At 39.8% G+C, this 11,766-nt stretch overlaps 1 protein-coding gene across 1 annotated transcript; it reads left to right on the top strand.

Moving 5' to 3' along the window:
- Window positions 1-464: 464 nt before the first annotated feature.
- On the top strand, window positions 465-11,766 carry LOC146387719 (uncharacterized). Its single transcript, XM_084929551.1, has 5 exons — window positions 465-1,060; window positions 1,747-1,879; window positions 2,551-2,717; window positions 8,223-8,477; window positions 9,186-11,766. The coding sequence occupies exons 1-5, from the start codon at window positions 994-996 to the stop codon at window positions 9,359-9,361; spliced, it is 798 nt and encodes a 265-aa protein (XP_084785677.1). The 5' UTR covers window positions 465-993; the 3' UTR covers window positions 9,362-11,766.

The raw sequence follows: 11,766 nt of genomic DNA, 5'->3' as shown, positions 1-11,766 counted from the left end.
TTTTCGAGTTTTGGACATGATTTTGGAGTATATCTTCGCAGTAGCGATTGACCGCAAAGTAAAGCTACCGGAAATGCACAACCCCACATCCGGTCTCAAACCAGGAAGTTAGCATTGTTTTTTTTTTTAAACTTTATTTAACAAACAATGAGTATACAACATACGAACAGATGAAGTATACAAAACAACAGAACATGAACACAAAAAGCCAAGGGTAAAAGAAAAAGGTAACAATTATAAGAATACACGCAAAAATTCACATACATATATTGTTTTGAGAAGCGCCTTGAGGCGACTTTTGTTGTGATTTGGCGCTATATAAATAAAATTGAATTGAATTGAGAGCCTTTTTGTTGGTGGAGTCTGATATTGATTGTATGGGAAGTTAGCATTGTCTCGTGCACATAGTCAATTTGCAGTGATCAACCATTTCCGTTGAAATCGAGTCAATTTGTGACAGTTATTACTTAGAGATAAATTACACAAAAAACTCTTGTTTCCAGGCTTGTTGGAGCCCCTTCTGTAACTGGGGCTCTGGGTAATCAGCCCCAAATTAATTTAAATATTGTAAAATGTCACTAAATAAGCGCGAAAGAAAAACAAAGCAAAAAACAAAACCAAAAAATAATGATCAACTTCCGCCGCGGAGGTACTTCCTGTGGAGGTCTGCCACATTGTCTGCAGCCGCTTTAAAAACATCCGTTATCGTTAAGTTATTTTCCGTATTTATTGTAGTTTTCACGCTTCGTAAAACGTTTTATACGTTTTTATCGTAGCCAAAAACCGCGTGTAAAGACGTATTAATATGCTCACGGTTATGAACAGTCTATGAATAGAAACAGTTTGGCAGTGGGCTGGAACATGAACCGAGCGAGGCAGCTACGGGAATAGACGAGCTTTGCCGCAGTCGAAGAGTCCATCACACCTCCTCCTCCTCCGGAGCTGTCGAAGACTCTCAGTTCCTTGACTGAATCCGGGAGTGTTGGAGTAGACATGGCGCCAGGCCTGTCCACTGTTGTTGCGTTGGCTTTGTATGTGGTCCTGTCCCCTTGTGTTTCCGGTAAGTTTGACTGTTTTAATCTGTAAACGGTCGCTGTTCGCATTAGCTATCGAACTGCGTGTTGTCTCAGGCCGCCACGCAGTCTGTGATGTTAGCGTCACATCGATATTAGACCGCTGTTTGGGCGATGTCACAGACGTTCGTCGTTAAAGTTACAGCTCGTGTTTTAAACCTTTTAAAAAGACCGAAGGGTTAGTTTGTTACAGCCTCATTTTATTTGTTGAAAGCCATATGCACGTTAATGAGGGTCTCCGAGCGGCTGTTTTCTAACGTTTCAGCTCAGAGTTACCATCAAGCATAATCTGGTCGCTCAAGCTGCCAGTTAATTAGGTACAGAGAAGGGTACAGCTCGGTTGTAGTATAAGAAACATGTGAAAGATAATTTGGCAGCAGTGGAAACTACATCATCCAAAGTACCCACAAAGTGGAAACAGCAGGGTTTTAAACTGAGGATAAATAAGGGTGTGAAAACATCACCTCTCTGTACAGTGTCGTAGACTTCAACAACACCCAGAGCTACAGCCTCTGAAATGAAACTGAAGGTGAATCAACAGTTTCCCAAAAGTCACCAAGTTGCAGTGCTGAAAAGTGAAATTTCATAACTAATAATTACACTAATTGATTTATTTGAAATTATTTATTGACGATTGAGCTTTTTTGTTGCCCCTCTTTCTGCTCTGTTACAGCAGGGGACGACTGCCTGGCCTACACGGGCCAAAGCTTCCAGAAATGCTCTTCAGGATATTGCTGTGGGAACTGCTATTACAGATATTGTTGTTCATATTACAGTCATTTTAAAGAAGATGACCAAAAAAAGTGGTATGTTTTTCTCCTTCAATCTATTTTCGATGTTGGTTTCATTTTTCCCCCCTTTTCTCTGTGTAATTACAGCCAAGTGTGTATTTTAGGCCGTTAAGAAACAGGAAGTAAGGTTTTCCTGTGCACGACCACCAGCATAAAGCTGAAGTGTGAGTCAGCTACAGCTTGCACCGAGGCCTTCATTCACATTATCCCTAAGATTAATAGACCATACTCCTCCACATGCCTGCTGTAGCACTGACAGGTTATCTGTTCTTTTTGAAACCACTGAACTACAGTGAATTCAGCTTCTCGTAAAAATATCTCCCAAAGCCCAGAAAAAGGACCTTTTGTATGTTTTGTGCTGGTTTTTGGAAGGTGACACACCTGCAAACACAAACTCTGAGGAAAGGGAGGCAGCACAGTGGTTCTACTTGAACTATAGTATCAGGAGTTGTTTTTGTTGTGTAGTGCTTTGAAGGTCTGAAAATTGTAGAGTACTAGTAAATACATGATAGCCTTGTTAATTATTTCATCATACTTTGGGTTTGTGATTAATTCCAGTTTTAAAAAGGTCCTAAAATGGTTAAATTTGACTTGGTGACTTGTAAATGTTTCCTTTTTCTGTTTTGTAGTAAGTTAATGTCATATAAAGACAATTTTTCATACTAATTTCTTTTTTTCCTTTTCAGCTCCAATAATGTTGATAGCTTCAACAGTGCTAGATATGAGTATCATAGTACCATTTCGTTACCCATGGTGGCTGGTATTGTGGGCTTCATCATTATTCTACTCATCTTCATCTGCTGCTGCGTCTGCCCCTGCTGTTGCCTGTACAACATGTGCCGCAAACCACGCCGTAAGTTTTACTAATTCTTTCTTTGATTGTTTAAGCCGAGAATGGACAATATATTTTCCCAAGGGCCGCAATAAGGGTCTAATTGTAGCATCTGCTCTTACCAGTAGCAGTTTATAAAGAGTTAATGTGCTGAATTGAGTTCAGCTCATTCAGCTGGTGCATTGTAATGCAAAGACCCTGCAGAAAGGTCAGTGCAGTTGAAAACAGCTGGCAGACATGTGGACGCTCACTGTGTGATGATTACATCAGTCAGACCAGGAGGACTCGGAGATGCAAAAAGTATAACGAGGGCCTTAGATAAATAAATGTAACATAGCATTAGTCGCGTTGCACGACTGGTGCTTTTAAATCTTTCTATCACCTTTATATCAAGGACCCATTAGCGTGAGTCATACTGTTGTGTATGCACATTTTCTCTGCAGACTCGGGGAACAAGCTTACACAAGTCACATACCTAAGCTCATCTACAGCACATCCCAAACCTCATGTGGTCTCTGATTCAAGAAGCTTTTTCATGGCACTGGGAGAATCTTCTACAGTTCAGGGGATTTCTGACACATTGAAGTAATTGTTACTTATTGGCAATTATTGCACATAAAGTAACCACAACCTTTAGCGGTGACACTTCCTATTATTAATATGTAGACGGCGTGTAGGCCCGTGCTGATGCATCTGCAACATGTTGCTGCACTTTTGTAGGTTGTCTGCTCTCGGCCAACAAGCAACACTTTTTAAAAAAACAGTCTGCTGTTGAGCTTCTCACCTACATAGACACGGATGTCTGCTTTTTTGCCATGTCTTAAAGAAGCCAGACTCTTGGTTTCTAGTGAGTTGGAGGATTTGTCTGTGTAGTTTTTGAAGCAGATCATGAGGGGACTCATTTGAAGACTGTTGGCCCACCCACCACATGACTTTCATTATTGCAAAATGTAGCCTGACGACTAACACCACAGCTGAGGCACAGTGCACCACCTGACCTAATGTTTCAGAATCACTACAATATACAGAGGCTTTGTGAACCCTTCAGAGCTGTGAAGTTCCTCATTCTCACTTTGTGTTTCTCTGGTTTGTTGTACAAGTTTTGGCTTTTCAGTGATTCTCTTGGTGAGAGTTTACCCCTCAGAACGATGACTCAGCATATCATTAAAGATAATTGCTGTTTAGAGTTGGTGCCAAACTACGATGCTGCTTTATTTGTTTCTCTTCAGGGGTCATGTTTTTACTTGACTTTTGAATCTGCTTACTTTGAGTACTTAACTTTGAGTTTCCCACAAATGGAAACACCAGCTTTAAGTTGCTTAGAGTTAGAGCAGGGCGATATGACCAAATATATTTATCACAATATACATTTGAAAATTTGTATATCGATATAATTGACACTAGACAAAATACTTTACAACTCCACAACTTTGATGGGTTTTTTTGCACTAATAATGTATTTTTACCTGAACAAGCAGCTGTTTTTTAAGTGCATTAAAGTTATATAAAATTTTTTACCGTGCAAATGCAAATTCCTTGCTGACAGTTTAACCAAAAGGCATTTCCAGTGGAAATTGGCCGACATATCCTCAGCATAACCATGTATAATATCCACAAAACTTACAAAGGGGTTAAACACACACAATACGGTAATATTATGTTGAAGCACAATATGTATCACTCCGCGAGGCTCCTGCCTACGATAGCCGTAATGCTCCGACAATCCATCAAGCGGTGCGGCTTCGTAGATTAGCAAAGTCGTACTGAAACATTTGACAGATTTTCGAGCGCCGTGTACATAAAATCGTTCCGAGGTCAGTAAACACAACCAGAATTCATACATAAGGCACACGGGATTATAAGGGGCTCTGTCGATTTTCAGAAAAGTCAAAGGATTGATTTTAAGTGTGCCGTATTTTCCAAAAAACACGGTAATAACGACGGCCCGCTAGCATGCTCTACCAAAAATAGTTCTTTGTTGTGTATCTGACGGACAAAAGCTAAACCAGTTCCACACTGAAGTTGCAGCATTTCTACAAACCAGTTCTGGTTCATCAGTTTCATTTAACGATCCGCTTTCGCTCTCCTCATTCTCCGTCGCCGCCATGCTTTTTCCGCCATGTGCGTATGAAAACAATAGGCAACAAAAGGCACTGCGCATGCGCGTTTTATCCATATTCTATTGCGATATTTCATTTTCTTATCATTGCCCATCATTTTACCGGTATTACCGTGAACAGTATGATATGGCCCAGCCCTACTTAGAGTCACCTGCACAGGTGTTTATGTCTGTCTGTTTAACCACAACTCCAGCGTTCCTAAGTCCTAAGTGTCTTTATATTTTTTTTCCACTCTCAAATCTCACCCAACTACAGCCAGAAATTAACTGATGCTATTAAACCAACTTTGGCATCATCACAACACTTTGCAGAGGACTGTGGTAACACAAACAGAGAACACATCCAGATATACCACAGTCTATCTGGATGTGTTCTCTGTTTGTGTTAGCGATCCCTCAATGGATCGTACTTTGACCCCTCTCCACGGGGTGACCTACTGCCTTATTTTGCTGTTGGCACCACTCTACGTTTAGAGTGGTGGCTCCTGGATACACCAGATTGTTAGTCAGTATGGTCAACACATTTTTTGGGGAAATACTCACATAGCAAACCAAGAAAAACTTATACTATTAAAGACAGCAAATAGCATTTCCCAGTGTGGTATTAACATAGCGAGGCTGTTTGAAGTTGCTTAGGAATTCAGTGCAATGCAGATTTATTGTGATAACCACATAGGTTAAGTGTAGCCTATGTAACATTTATTCTTTTCTCTCACCTCAGAAGTTTGTTTGTGACTGTTTCTTATTTATTTTTAGGTCACAAATCATTTTTGTGATGTCGTGAAGCTCTCTCTATTATATAAATGGTTGACCCAGGCTAACTACTACTTTCCTCTTCACCTTCTTTGATTTCTCTCATAAAGCATCGTGTTTTTTTTTTTTTTTTTTTTTTTCTTCCCCCTTTTGGATGGATGTTTTTCCAAAGGCGTCTATTTATCTGTCGATTTCACATTGAATGTAAATTCCAGTTTATCCCTTTTCCTCCTGTTCCACCTTTTCCTCACAACAGACAAAGACCGCTGAAAGTAGTTCCTGAAAGCGTCACTGTTTAGTCCAGAAAATGCAGATGAATATTTGACACATTTTTAAACTAAACAGGTTTAATTTGGGACCTTTTTCTTTTTTAACCCTTGGTATTTGAGTAGGAAGTGTGATGTCACACACTGTGTAGGGAAGATGGAACATTGTGGGCTTTTCATTGGCTTTCTTGACAGTAATGAAAATATCCCACATCATCAGTCTTGTCCATTAAATATCTGCTGAACTGGCCTTTTTTCTACCCGTAACTCTACTTAATGTGCCTTATTTACTTTCCTCAAAAATAAATCAAAATCACAGGCTTAAATATACATCATGCTGTGGTTGCCCATGGTTTCTGCTGTTTCTCTTTTTATACTTCTGCAGCTGAATCAGTGTAAAGGCACAGTCATAGATGTGCAGATCTGCCGCAGAGAAGCAGACATTTGGATTCTTGTACAAACTTCTTTCCACTGTTAAGCATTTGCCGTGCATTTTTTTTTTTTTTAAAGTCAACATCAGAAATCAAATTTAGTTGATATTTACGTGTCTAAGCTCTTCTATGCAAATATGTCTAATTGATATAGCTAAGATTGGAGTGTGTGCAACCAATCACACATCAGTCTGCTTCTCAGTTCAGAGCCTATTCTTTACATCATACCCTCGTCCTCATCAGTGACCTGCTTTTATCTAAGATCGCAGAGAAAATATTTGAAACCTTAATTGATTTTTAATGTTGTCAGAGGAGGTTGTTGCATTTCTCAGCTAGTGAAGGAGAGACGAGGAGAGAAAGAGGAATCTCCCATATAGGTGAAGAGGACACCCGCCTTCAATAGGAAAGAGAAAACTTTGACAGGTTATTTTGCCAAGAATGCAGCGCTCAACTCTTTATCTGCGGTAGATTATAAACATTGTATTCAACTTTATCCTCCTTAATTCCACAATTCCCTGAAACAGTTCTTTCTACTATCCTGTGTTTTTCAAACCCGAAACCGCTCATGTCCATGGCCACATCTTGATCCGCTTCCCTAAAAAGAATTAAAAAAAAATTCTGCTCAATAGAGGAAAGCATCTGACTCCACACGTCCATATTTATGTTTACAGAGACGTGCATTCACCATAATGAACGCTCTTCCCAGTTCTTGCACCTCCTGTCAGCTTTGTCAGTCAGCTGGTTAATGTTTTGCTGTTAGGCGACAGTCTTCTGGCAGAGAGGCTAAAATGCAAGTGAGGAACGCAGTCTGGCTTCCTTGGCTGCCTCAGTTCCAGTGGTATGATGGGATCAAATCCAGGAAGTCAGAGCTCCACGCTGTGTGACTCATTGTTTCTATGACAACCACAGACTGGAAAGAAAAAAAAGAAAGCCATCCTACGTCATTTACAGGAAGTGGTCGTGAAGATGTTGAAGAACATCTTCGTTACACCCCCAGGTGGTTTTTTTTTCCCCTCTTTCTTTCATTTTCACTGAGCTTACACAGCGATGGGTTTACACTCTGAGTGTGACTATGGCAGGGCTGTTTCTTTAACATTAAATGTACAGAAACTCAATCAAATATCATAACAAAGTGTAAATCTTCATTAGGCGAAGCTAGAGAGGATGATCGATGATGTTTACTTAAAACTGCACCCTTTTCTTGTCTTTCTCTGATTAATATTCAGTTTTCAGTCATTCTTTATAAGAATATTATCCATACATTATGATACACATTGAAGACGTTTTGGATCTTGGCTGTTAATTATTTGGCTGATTACCAGCCAGGATATCCTGTCTTCTGTGTTTAAGCTGTAGTGTTAGAAGATCCATTTGCAGGAATCGAAACTGTAAACTATTTTTGTTTTCTTTTTTTTTCTTGCCATGCTATTCTTTTTGCGACAGCTGGGTTTTTACAGTTGATTAAATGCAGAAGTTGCGATATGAGTTACGTAGCTCTTACCTCATATTTGTCCAAGGCAAGTTACTTGTGTGTTTAACTTTGTGGCATGTTCCAAACAAGTTCAGGACATTTGGATCATTTTATTTGTGCTGTTGGTTGGTCTGTAATCCTCTGTTATCTCATATCCTCCTGGATACAAACAGAGTAGGAAGTACAAATACCTTTGACTCTACTGGAATCTCTTTTGAGATCGTTTTTCCTGATGTGTTTAAATCTTTCTGCGCTGGCAATCACGACAAAGCCAATGTGGATTTAGTACATATGCCTATGGAGTGTGTTATGTGTGTAATAAACATTTATAAGGGTTTATGAGGATGTCCTGTTTTTTAAGTGAAACTAGTTTGAATCCTTTTATCTTCATACCTGAATAATTCCTCCTGTAGTTGTACTCCTACACTGCATGTAAAACAGCCAAAGTTTTCTATATTTCTAATCTATTTGTTTGTTTAATTGCAGCTGTGATAGCGACCACTACCCACACCACAGTGGTCACCACCACTCCTCAGCGTTACCCGCAGCAACCAACTGCAGTACCTGGACAATCTCAGTCCTACCAGGGAATGCCCTACCAGCCAGTACCAGTGCAGCCCGCCTATCCAGCTCAGTCTGGTTATCCAGCTCAGCCCGGCTATCCAGCTCAGTCCATGCCCACATCACCCTACCATGGACAACCATTCACACCAGGACCACCACCATCTTATCAGGAAGCAAGTAAGTGTGAATTTTCCTCATCCCTGTAATTAACAAAACATTGTGTTGGTCTAGCTTTAAATAGGCTTTGAACACCAAAACAGTGTGTTTGAGGAAATGCTGATTGAAGCTTCTAACTGGGAAAAGGAGCTGCTCTGTCCAAAAATATCTAAAACAAACAAGCATGCCAATATTTGTTGTGATTTTCACAATACTCTAAAAAAAAAGTATAAAGAATTCTTAATCACAAAAATGAAGAAAATGCTAAAATTTTAATTATATCATCATAAATGTTCTAACTTTTTATGCAAATCAAGGATGTTTGCGCAGAAAGCCCTTGTTGATTTGAGACTGAATGACTGTAATTTAATTGTAGCCACTTATAAAATGCAGGTTAGATGTTTAGTTTTTATTGTAGAAGAATATTCTGAAGGTGTAGCTTTTTCAAACTGATCTGTGCGAAACAAAGGTTTTCGGATAGAATTAAAGAGTTTTTTAAAGAAATGCACGACATTATTAACTATTGTGTTTCATTAAATGTTTTCAGATTTAGCAATAATATTTTGCAATTTTGCAAAACAGCTGTATTCAGATGTAGAGGTGGAAACTGCGGTTGCATAGACGTGGGTCTTTTGAGGTTTTTCTAAAAAGGGAAATGAAACATTTAAGCTGCAGAGCTGAAGTTGAGGTTGTGTTCATTGTCACGCCAACTTCATTTTTTGTTTCCAGCTGGCCCTGCCTATCCTCCACAACCGATGCCTTACAGCCAGGCTGCGTTCACACCCGGCCAGCCGGCGTACCCGCTGAAGCCTCCGACCCAGCCGCAGCCCAACGTTCCACCTGCTGGCGCAGACTTCATAGCCCAGCCTCCATACAACCCAGATTTTGTTGCACCACCACCCTAGCCTGGATAGTGGACGTCCGTGCTGCAGCACTCGGCTGAAATGGAAGTTTGTTCTTTGAATCGAGAGGAGAAACCTCAGAGTAACTTGGTTCATTGTTGCCTGTATTTGGGAATTTTAGGGCGGTGCTGATTCAGCAGTTCTGTTGAACAGTTACCAAGTGAAAATTATGTTTTTTACTTGCATTGCATGGGCATGCAATATGCATATTCTTTTTTTCTTTTTTGGGGTCCATGTTTAGTTATTTTGAGAAATGAAACATGAGACCACTGTTTCTCACTGCTTTAAGTGCTTTTTTCAGCCTCATTCCTCAGCGTAATCCTCTTGCCTTTACTATCCACCAGCCAAACTACCTGACCTCTACAGTGACTGCAGTCAGATTCAGTGGTTGATCTTAAGGTGTCTCAGTGTCTGTAGCCATTTTCCCACTGCCATCTGGCAGCTGTTTGCAGGTCGATGAAGTGCTTTGATCCTTTATTCCCTGTATTTTCCTTGTATCGCCTTGTAAATAATGTTACATGGGAACAAATTGAAAGTGTGCAGCATTTATCACTGGAGGATTTATACCTTAAAATTATTTGTGTTATGTGAGTTGACCAGAAGTGTTTCCTGAGCACACAAATTCCACGTAGTTAACAAGTGTTCAGCACACACTCCAGTTCCAATTCAGCAAAACACGCCTCGCACACAGGGATGGTTTGCTTTACATTTTGATGTTTACGTACACAGAAGAATTAGCATTAAGATCTTGTTTCCCCGTCATTACTCAGGTTTTATTTGCCCGTCCTACAACCACATTTCCAACCGGGCTGGGATGCTGTGTAAGCTGCAGAAAAATGCTGAATGCTAGCTGTAACGTGTGCGCTAATGTACCAAACATTCAGATGGGCTCGCTCGATTGGTCAGGCAGGAGTGTTTTCCACAGCCTATCTTAAATAAACACGGGCCCAGAAAATCCTGGAATAAGATGAACTCTATATTAATATAGAGTCCAGCAGTGTTGTTGAGCCCATGCAGCATTTTCCAGTATAAAACTGATATTTAATTTGTCCTTTTATGTAAAGAGTTTCCCAGTTTATCGGAATGTTTTTGTGATATTAGGTAAAATACACTGTCTCCAGATGGCTATCGTGATTTGCTGCTCTTAAGAAATTGTTGCTAATTACATTTTACGTTGACAAATATTTTAAACTATTTTCTTGCACGGTCTTTTAAAGAGTGCCGGACCGCTCTCCATTTCCAGCTCTAAATCTAAGTCGTCTAAATCTTGCTAATGCTCTTTTTGAATCCAATCATTTGTTATTGCCAGTTAGCTGCAAGATGTTCCAGCAGGTGTTTTTGAATTTACTTATGAAGTTGTACGTAGCATCCCAACTTTGTTGTAAACGGGGTTGCACATCTAACTGAGCTGAAATGCGCTGGCAGCTTCTGGTTACTTTACCAAAGGAGATTCTTTTCTTTTCAGTTAACCAAACAATAACATGATGAGCGCATGTTAAACACAAGAAACAATTGTGCCTTCCAGCCACATTACCTGCAGAAACATACATGCAATTCCAAATCATTTAAAATATCTTTTTCTACTTATTATGGAGTCTGTTTGCTTTATGTCACCATAAAGGCTTGAATGATGCACAATATTCAGCAGTGTCCTGTTTCCTGAGTCGTGCCATCAAACCTTCTCTCTAATGTTCTCACAACATTAACAGTTTCTTTGGTATTGTTTAACTTGTTCTGTGTGTGTGTGTGTGTGTGTGTGTGTGTGTGTGTGTGTGTGTGTGTTCAAGTGTTGATTGTGGAAAAGAGCCATCACTTCTGCTTTCTGCTGGCTGAAATTACTTGACGTGACCTTTTTTTTTCTCGTGACTCAGCTGATTCTGGAAAAGTACAGTTACAATTCATGTGACGTCCAGACCTTGACCTCTGACAATGTATCATCCTCCTTTATTTAGACTTTGGCTTAAGTCGAAGAACTCAGCGGCAAACTTTACATTTCAGTGTGCGTCAGTCACACCTCTGCAGTGGCCTTTGGGATCTACTCATGTTTGAGTCCCTGAATGTTAGCTAGCGAAAGGGATGCAGTGTCACGTGTTTCTAGTTTTGTTTGTTACATCAGCTGACGAATAGAAAAACACTGTGTTGACTTTCCTTTTTGTGCTTATATTTGTGTTCTTCCTGTGGTTTCTGTTCTCTGGCCAGTGTTGACTATTTTATTGATGCGTGTGTGGATTACAGTAGATTATGTTGTTTTCAGAGATTTATTCTTGCTCCAGTTCCCCCCTTTCCTTTAAAATCTAATAATTCCACTTTAAGAGTATATGTTGGACTTTCTTTGTGTGTTAATGTCATATTTTGTGAAAAAGACCTTATTGTAAAGTTCAATAAAGTTTATTTTTTTCTTTTCTTCA

Source organism: Perissodus microlepis, chromosome 5 (assembly GCF_051167445.1).
Source record: "Perissodus microlepis isolate ML-2025 ecotype Zambia chromosome 5, ASM5116744v1, whole genome shotgun sequence".
NCBI lineage: Eukaryota > Metazoa > Chordata > Actinopteri > Cichliformes > Cichlidae > Perissodus > Perissodus microlepis.
The sequence above is the reverse complement of the archived record's forward strand: the minus strand, read 5'-3'. Positions and strand labels throughout refer to the sequence as shown.

Bases quoted from the DNA above. Each gene is read 5' to 3' on its own strand.
- LOC146387719 (XM_084929551.1), top strand. From the start codon at position 994: ATGGCGCCAGGCCTGTCCACTGTTGTTGCGTTGGCTTTGTATGTGGTC. The intron at 1,061-1,746 runs GTAAGTTTGACT...GCTCTGTTACAG, and splicing joins CCTGTCCCCTTGTGTTTCCG to CAGGGGACGACTGCCTGGCC. The intron at 8,478-9,185 runs GTAAGTGTGAAT...TTTTGTTTCCAG, and splicing joins ACCATCTTATCAGGAAGCAA to CTGGCCCTGCCTATCCTCCA.